The sequence below is a fragment of the Sorex araneus genome, chromosome 2, assembly GCF_027595985.1.
Source record: "Sorex araneus isolate mSorAra2 chromosome 2, mSorAra2.pri, whole genome shotgun sequence".
NCBI lineage: Eukaryota > Metazoa > Chordata > Mammalia > Eulipotyphla > Soricidae > Sorex > Sorex araneus.
The window spans coordinates 366572636-366581475 of record NC_073303.1 but is presented as its reverse complement, the minus strand read 5'-3'; the positions used below and the strand labels follow the sequence as shown (position 1 = coordinate 366581475).

Here is an 8840-nt window from a genome sequence, read left to right as displayed (position 1 = left end):
CCCTCTCGGGGTCTCAGCCCACATGTAAGAGAGTTCACAGAGATCTCAAAGGTCAGGGGCTCCACGGGCCCCGTGGAAACTTCTCCGAAACTTGCTTTGGGGGAAGGTTTGGGTCACAGCCAGTGATGCTCAGGGATCACTCCTGGCAGTGCTCAGGAGACCACAGGGTGCCAAGGATAGAGCCCAGGTCTGCTGCGTGCAAGGCCAGCACCTTGCCCCCCGGTACTCTCTCTGGCCCCTGGAACTTCCCACTCTTCAGACACCCCCTCTTTGTCCTGATCACCCCCAATCTCCATGGAGACATTTCTGCTAACCGGGCCAAGCGTACAAGGGGCTTAAGCATGTGGGGGCTGGGAGGGAGCCCCCTTCCGCTCCACCGACTGAATCAGTGAGGTGCAGACGCAGAGCTGGGGTTCAGGAGCCAGACCCTTGCTCTGGCCCATGCGGGGCTGAGGAGAAGCCAAAGCCGGCCTCACTGCTAGAAAAATGCAGCCTCGTGGAATTAGGGCCGGGCCGAATCCATTCATCTCCCCTAATGGAGTTCTTGGGAAATACACATGTAGATTAGGCCCTAACAATGACCCCCGCTGGTTGCTTGGAGTACCCTCCGCCGCGCCAACAGCCCTCCTGACCAGCTCTTTATGTGGCACACAAAGGGAAGCCGGCCTCCCCTGGGCCCTGCACCGCGCTGTTTCCCCGCGCTGCCTGTTGAAACCTTGTTCTGCTTTTCTCCCCAGATGCTGAAATAAACAGTCAATACAAGCTCACCTCACCTGGGATGATTAGGGGGAGCAGGGCTCCGCGAGAGGGAATTAACTCAGGGAAACAAGGCCATAAGCCCCTTAGCATGTGGGCAGGAGCTTAGGGAAATGTGCCCATCTTTGTTCAGCGCGATTTGAGCGGGCAGTTTAGCATCTCCGGGGAAGTTGACAGAAAAACATTCTCGGGCAGAGGGGAAACAACCAATGCCAATTAATTATCCCTGGGGCTGTCCTCTGGCCACCAACATACCCATAGCCCAGGCTCTGGGGAGCTGATCGGTGGGTGCCTGGGGGTGCCCCCAGGCTGTTTGTGGGGACGGTCCCGAGATGCCCGGCATGGCTGAGACAGTCTGAGGAGGCAGGTTGGACCTGGTAGGAACCTCTTCAGAGGACAGAGTCCAAAACTAACCCCCCGGCACCTGAACACTGCCTTCATAAGCCTGGTATGCCTGGCGCCACTGTAAGACTCGGGTTCCACCTCCAGAGAGATTCGAGATGAGATGCCCAAGCAAGAGAGGGTGTGCTCCAGTGCCACTCAGGACTGCCACGGGCCATCAGAACTGCAGGTAGAGCGCAGAGGCCAACTGCTGGCCAGAAACCATGGCTTGGAAATCCAGCCCGGGGCCTTAGAACTGCACCCCTTGGCCTCAGTTTCTGCTTCTGTCAAATGGGACCTACATGTGGGCCCTGTTTATCCTCCAGGGAGGTGGGATCTGATGGTAAGAAGCCCAGGGACTGGAGCGATAGCACAGCAGGTAGGGCATTTGCCTTGCATGCGGCCGACCCAGGTTTGATGAGCACTGCCAGGGGTAATTACTGAGTGCAAAGCCAGGAGTAACCCCTGAGCATCGCCGGGTGTGACCCAAAAAGCAAAAAATAAAAAAGAAGAAGCCCAGGGAAGGGTTCTGAAAGCTGCCTGGTGCCATGCCAAATAGGCGCGTGCTGATTTTCACGCCTTCTGCCTTTTCTTGACATCAAAACAAATATTCCCGCTCTGCAATCTCACCTGCCAGCTATCTCAACAAGCTTCTTTTTGCAGCATTATTCAGAACAGCCACTTAGGTAATGACCACCCACCCCTCCATGTGCCCATGGTAGAGAATGGCCCTGTGTCACCATCCTGATGGTAGACACATGTCCTTTTTGGTGTCCTTTTAAAAACATGTGTGTGTGTGTGTACGTGTGTGTGTGTGTGTGTGTGTGTGTGTTCGAGCCACACCCGATTATACTCAGGGGCTACTCCTGGCTCTGTGCTCAGGAATCACTCCTTGTGTGCTCCAGGGACTGTATGGGTTACCAGGGATTGAACCCTGTTCAGCCACGTGCAAGGCAAATGCCCTGCCTGCTGTACTACTGCTCCAGCCCCCTGCCCTTCAGGTGACAATTTAAAGACACTCCGAAGATTTGTTTTGGTCTCTCCTTTCTTTTTTCTTGTCTCCCAAACTGAATGAAGCTAGCCAAGGCCAGGGTCCCACTTGTCCTAATTTGGGGGATGCCGCACATCCAGGCTGGTACTGGACACCCCCACACACGGGAGAAATACGAGTCTAAATGCACGTGTGAGTGAATTCATATTCTTCAGAGGAGACCAGAGCACCCTATGATTTTTAAGGCCTCTGATTCTCCCAGCCTTGGGCTTTCAGGAAAACATTTTGTTTCAGTTCCTGGCCAGCAGGGCCGGACAGACCCCACGTCCCCTTGCAAACCCGGAGTATGAAAAAACTCTCGCCCACGGAAACGATCCTTCCACCTGGCCTCTGAGTGACTCCGGGCCACGGAGGGACGCCTCGCGGGGCCCTCACAGGGGGAAGAAATGCGAGCGGATTGGGCCTGCACCCCTCAGAGGGGCGAGGACTTGTTCCCGAGGAAGCTTCTTGAGGGCTGGGTCAGCTTCTGGGTCTGGAGAATGGTCGGCGGGGGAGGAGACACGCGGGTTCCCGCAGCGCAGACCGGCAGTCGGGAGGGTGAGGACCCTCTCGGGGGCCAGCGCCCGCGCAGGGCCCCGCCGCCTTCCTGGGAATTGCGACGCGAACTCCAGCAAGACCGACCCGAGCTCGGGGCTGCCCCCCTGTCCACTCCCGAGCTGCCGAGAGGCGCGACCGCGAGGTAAAAAAGAGGCCAGGAGAAGGGGGGGCGCAGCCAAGCCGGGGAGCGCCCGGCCCCGTGGGGGAGGGAGCTGGCGCCGCCCAGGACCCGGGCCGGCCAGGGAGCCCCGGGAGGGCGCACATGAGTGGGAGGTGATCCCAGAGGCAGAGTTGGGGTCACCTCCAACTCTCAGCCACAACTGGGGCGTTCAGAACCCCTGCCCCGGACATACACACGCCCGGTCCTGGAAAACGTCCCACTGACGGCCTCGGTTGCGAGAGGAGAGTTTGTCGGAGCGGATGGAAAGATGCGGGGTGAAAGGCTGGTAGTTCGGGCGGCTCGGGGGTGCAGGGGCCAGCGCCCTGGGGCGGGGCGAGGGCAGGACACGCCCCTGGCCGGGCGGGGCCGGAGCCCGCGGGCTTCCAGCTTTAGCGCCCCGAGCCCCCGCGCCCCAGTGTCGCCTCCTCCGAGTCCTGCCCGGGCCGAGCCAGGAGGCCGTGGGCCCAGCGCGCGCGCTCCCCGAGTGCGCACAGAGCCCCAGAGGGGTACGGGGGGGGGGGGCCGCAGGGGAGGAAGCCTCCGAGCTTGAACTTGGGTCGGGACCCGTCGGGGTGGGACCCACTCGGCGACTCCTCGGGGCGCGCCCCCCATGCACCTGCCCGGCGGCGCCCCCGCCATGGCCGAGGGCAGCTTCTCGCTCGCCGGCCACCTGCTCCGCGGCCCGGGCGGGAGCGCCTCGCGGCTGCACAGCATCGAAGCCATCCTGGGCTTCCCCAAGGACGACGGCATCCTCGGCGCCTTCCCGGAGGAGCGGGGCGGCCGGGCCGCCAAGGAGCGCGACAGGAGGCCGGGCGTTCGGGCCGCCTGCCCCAGGGCGCCGGGGGAAGGCGCCGAGCCGGGGCCCGAGCCCAACGCCGGCTACCAAGGTGAGTGTGCCCCGAGGGACCCGTCGGGCCGGGCCGCTCCCGGGGCTCGCGGCCCCGCCCGGGCCTGCAGGAGGCCTCTAAGGCGCGGGGAGGGGGTGGTACGCCAGGAGAATCCCCGAGACCCTCTCCGAGCGCCCCGCGGCGCTGGCCAGCACCGGGCAGTTGGCAGGGAGGACGCGGGCCCAGGGCCCCCGGGGTGGTTCTGACCACAGCGACCTCGCCGCCTCCCCCCACCCCCACCCCAGCCTCTCGCCCCTACTGCTCCAAGGACGCCGGGGAGGCGCGGCCGAGCCCCGGGCTGCCCGTCGGGCCTGCGGACGGCGGCGACGCGAAGCTGGCGGACGAGCAGCCCAAGAAGAAGCACCGGCGCAACCGCACCACCTTCACCACGTACCAGCTGCACGAGCTGGAGCGCGCCTTCGAGAAGTCGCACTACCCCGACGTGTACAGCCGCGAGGAGCTGGCCGGGAAGGTCAACCTCCCCGAGGTCCGGGTCCAGGTAAAGCGCGCAGCCCCGCGCCCGGGCTCGAGCCGCACCTGGCTTCCCGCGGCGGCCGCGCGAGGGTCACTGACGGCTGGTCCCCCAGACGCCCAGATCTACCCCTATTCGCCCCCTGGGAAGGGACTGTTCCGGGGCGCAGTTTCGTCCCCTCTTGGGGTCTCCTTGGCCGCCGCTAAGGAGAGACGAAAGGAAGAAGCAAGGGGGAGATGAGCGGTGAGGGAGTTGGGGGGCCCAGGTTTGGGCCTCCAAAGGTGCTTGTGTCGCTCCAGGAGCAGCTGGAACTTCGCTTGCGTTTGTTTAAGACGCTGACTTTTGATCCACACCCAGCCCGACTTCTCTCCTTGCTTTTCTTTCTTTCTTTCTTTCTTTCTTTCTTTCTTTCTTTCTTTCTTTCTTTCTTTCTTTCTTTCTTTCTTTCTTTCTTTCTTTCTTTCTCTCTTCTTCTTCTTCTTCTTCTTCTTCTTCTTCTTCTTCTTCTTCTTCTTCTTCTTCTTCTTCTTCTTCTTCTTCTTCTTCTTCTTCTTCTTCTTCTATCTTAGAGGGTTTTTTGCTTTAATTAAAGCTGAATTTTCTTTAATCCCCGGGCATTAAAATACTTGAAAGCCTTAACTATTTGCTAGTCATCTGTGAAAGAGCTGGGAGGATTTCCAAATTGGGACAGTTCACAGAGGCTGGAGAGGGAGACCCAGTCCCCTGGTCTCGGTATGGAAGCCAGTTGCAGTGTGGATGACCCTGCCTCAGTGAGGGGAGCCCATCTCAGTGAGGGGAGCCCGCCTCAGTAGGGGAAGCCTTCCTCAAGGAGAGGGGCCTGCCTCAGTGATGGGTTCCTGCCTCAGTGATGGGTTCCTGCCTCAGTGATGGGTTCCTGCCTCAGTGATGGGCTCCTGCCTCAGTGATGGGCTCCTGCCTCGGTGCGGGAGCCTGCCTGATTGCGTGTGAAAGGGGCAGAGAGGGCTTTTCTGTGGTGAATTAGATTCCTGAAGTGTGGGGGTATGCCTGGCGCTTGGCGATCTTTAAAAAGCAAATGGGGCCATAGCCTTGCCTTCAGTCTGTTCTGCTCACGCTGGGGTGAGTGGGTAACGCCAGCAGTACACAAACGGCCAGGCTGGGAGCAGGGTCCCTGACATGGGTCGGGATTCATTGCCAAGGGCAGTTTGGAGCCGCCTGGCTCTGTGGGGCAGTAAGGCTGCGGTGGCGATGGGTTCCCTTCAGGGGGTGGACACTGGAGCCCCCACCTTTCAGGGACGGGAGTGAGGAGAGGGGAAGAACAGGAGTGAAAAAGAATGGGGTGAGGCGAAGTCTTCAGAGGCTTCCAGTGCCTTCCAGAAAACAGGCACAGGCCCCCGCGGGGTGAGCCCTCCCTGCTCCCCTGCGCTGGCCCAGGGGTGAGCTTCTCCTCTAAACTGGGAGCTTCCGGGGCTCCCTGAGACCACCCAGCCCATGGTGCTTCTTATATAGCCCTGATGGAATCAGATGGGGGCCGGGGGGCTGTCCGTGCTGGGCAGGAGTTGGCTGTTCTGGGCCTAAGGGGGCTCAGCTGATGTTTGGGGGTGAAGGAGCACTTGCAGGGAGAAGCAATACATTGGCACCCCTTAACTCCACTGTCTGCGCCTGTCTTTTATGAGCATTATATAATCTCTCTCTCTCTCTCTCTCTCTCTCTCTGTCTCTCTGTCTCTGTCTCTGTCTCTGTCTCTCTCATACACACACATAAATGTATCCTTGGCACAGACTTCTAACATCTTTCTCTATAAAAGCGGGTGTTAGAAACTCACCCTGTGGGAATTATCGAAAGCCAGATGTAAGAAATATCAGAAATACGAAATAGACATAAATCCAAAACAAATTTATTGCTGCACTTCAAATATGGCTGGGTTAAAAATTAAACCCACTTTTCTTTCGCCAGCTGTGGTTTCCGTGATTCATGGAAATAGCGGCGTTTAACACGTGGCTCCCAGCCACGACACTTAGCGTGTGTCTGCCTGACTCTAGCAGGGGCCAGAGGTGGGCAAACACAAAATCTGAGGCGGCACCAGTGGCAGGAGGGGCAGGTCACAGAAGTCGGGGTGAGGGTGTGGGGTCCTAGGGCTCACCTCCAGGTTTTTTTTTTCTAAGCCTGTTCCAGAAGTTGGAAACAAATAGGCGTCGCTTTGACTGGAGGACCCTGGGGATGGGTGAGGGGGGCGAGGGACCCCTTGGGGCAAGGATGAGACTGACCCAGAGGCAGCCAGACAGAGAGCAGAGACAATAAAGGAGGGGAGGGGAGCGAAAAGAAAGGAGAGGCGGGTGCGGGGCGAGGGGGAGGGGCAGCCCGGGGTGCGGCCCCGGAGGGGGAGGGGGTCGGGGCGCCCCGACCGACGGCCGCCCTGTGCTGCCCACCCCCGCAGGTGTGGTTCCAGAACCGTCGGGCCAAGTGGCGGCGCCAGGAGAAGCTGGAGGTGTCGTCCATGAAGCCGCAGGACTCGCCCCTCCTCTCCTTCAGTCGCTCCCCGCCCGCCGCGGCGCTGGCGCCCCTCGGGCCGGGCCCGGGGGGCGGCGGGGGGCCCCCGGGGGGCGCGCTGCCGCTGGAGTCGTGGCTCGGGCCGCCGCTGGCCGGCGGGGGCGCCACGGCCCTGCAGAGCCTGCCGGGCTTCGGGCCGCCGGCGCAGAGCCTGCCCGCCAGCTACACGCCGCCGCCGCCGCCCTTCCTGCACTCGCCGCCGCTGGGCCCCGGCCTGCAGCCGCTCGCGCCGCCGCCCGCCTACCCGTGCGGCCCGGGCTTCGGCGACAAGTGCCCGCTGGAGGAGGCCGACCCGCGCGACAGCAGCATCGCGGCGCTGCGCCTGAAGGCCAAGGAGCACATCCAGGCCATCGGGAAGCCCTGGCCGACTCTCTAAGGACGCCGGGGACCAGATCGGGCCAGGCGATGACTCGGGGCGCGCGCCCTGGCGCACCCCTTCTTCCCCGCGCGCGCGCGTGCGGCAGGGCTGCAGCAGCTCCCAGCTCACCGGGAGGCCTGACCGCCTGGAGGCCGCATGTCGCCACACACACAACTACCCCCTCAAGCCCCTCCCCAGCCCGGCTGCTTGGAGGCGGTGGGGAGCCCGTGCTTCCACCCCACAGGGCCACCAGGCTCCAGGGGAGCCTCAAGTGCAGAGTCCAAGATGTGGCTGGAGAGGCTGAGCCCGGCTCCCGGCTCACCCCGGGCTCTCTGCACTGCCGGGAGCGCCTGCGCCGCACTCACACAGGATACAGACACGTGGACAGGCGCGGAAAAGTGGACACTGAGCGCGTGGGACTGTTTGTACCTGTCTCCAAGTTTCTGGAGGGAGAATTAAAGATTGACTTGGTTTTGGTTAGGCTTTGGCTAAGCACCGGAAACAGGGCGGCAGGGGTGTGAGTAAGGGGCGCTGGGGACTGTACTGAGGGCCAGGGGAGGACAGGGAACAACAGTTTCAAGAACGCTGCGGTCCCTCCATCCTGGTGGGTGGGCTTCACCCTGGGACGTTCAAGGATTTTCCCTGTTCTGGACCCGTCTCTCCTGGCGGCAGTTGGGTGGTGGGGTTTTTTGGTTTGTTTTTTTGCTTGCTTTTTGGGCCCTACCCTGCAACGCACAGGGATTACTCCTGGCTCTGCACTCAGGAATTATTCCCGGCGGTGCTCGGGGGACCATATGGGATGCTGGGGATTGAACCCGGGTAGGCCGTGTGCAAGGCAAACGCCATGCCCACTGTACTATAGCTCCAGCTCCCACTTGAGTGTTTTTGAGCCTACAACTGAGCCATCTGACTTTTAGGGGTCCTCAGTAGTGGTACTCTGGAGGCCTGACTCTAGGACTAAGCGTCCTTTCCACTTTCCAGGGGTGAGAGCTGCAAGGCGCCTGCAGCCACTGGCGACCCTGCCTTCCAGCCTCTTAGATCACAGTCCCAGGTGCACCGGCGTGGCTGCGGACAGCTGTCTCTGCCTAGGCTCATGCCATCAATTCTCCAAAGATCGGGACAGCGAAGCGTTTCCTTTCCTGCGTCCCGTGCCTCCCTCGCACGTCCCCGACGGCGCCGGCTTGCCCCCAGTTAGCTGTACAGGGAAAAGCTCTGGGGCGCTCCGGCCCGCCCTCACTGAAGATAGCCCCTGTAGCTCTGGGGTGCGGGCTCCAGCGCCTCCCCGGGGCGCGAAGTGCCTAGCAGCGCGGTGCACGCGTCCTGGTCGGTGGGCTTCGCCCTGGGACTAAGGTGTGGGTGCGCTTGCTCAGAAGCTAGAGGGGAGCGGGGCTTGGGAAGCGCAGTAAAGACCCAGGGGGCCCTGCCCCACTCGGCGCCTCCGATCAAACTCACGGCTGCGGAAAGCCCTTTGCAGACGCGCCGGGCCAGGCTCAGCACTGCTCCAGCCTGAGGTCCACGCACGCCGGCACGTGCGTTTCCGGAGCGCGGAGGGAAAGGCTTCCCGCAGTGCGCCTGCAGCGCCGAGGAAACGGTTTCCATCCCGGTTTGGCCCCGGTGGTGCCACGGGGGTCACTTTAGGGGACCAGGGGAGGGTAGAGGCTGCGCTGTTCTCAGTACAGCGTAGATCGCGGCGGGCCTTAATTCAGGCC

At 61.9% G+C, this 8840-nt stretch overlaps 1 protein-coding gene across 1 annotated transcript; it reads left to right on the top strand.

Annotated features, from left to right (window-relative positions):
* The first annotated feature begins 3495 nt into the window (after window positions 1-3495).
* RAX (retina and anterior neural fold homeobox) lies at window positions 3496-7149 on the top strand. Its single transcript, XM_055124607.1, has 3 exons — window positions 3496-3748; window positions 3991-4271; window positions 6661-7149. Exons 1-3 carry the CDS (start codon window positions 3496-3498, stop codon window positions 7147-7149), a joined length of 1023 nt encoding a protein of 340 aa, XP_054980582.1.
* The last annotated feature ends 1691 nt before the right edge of the window (window positions 7150-8840 follow it).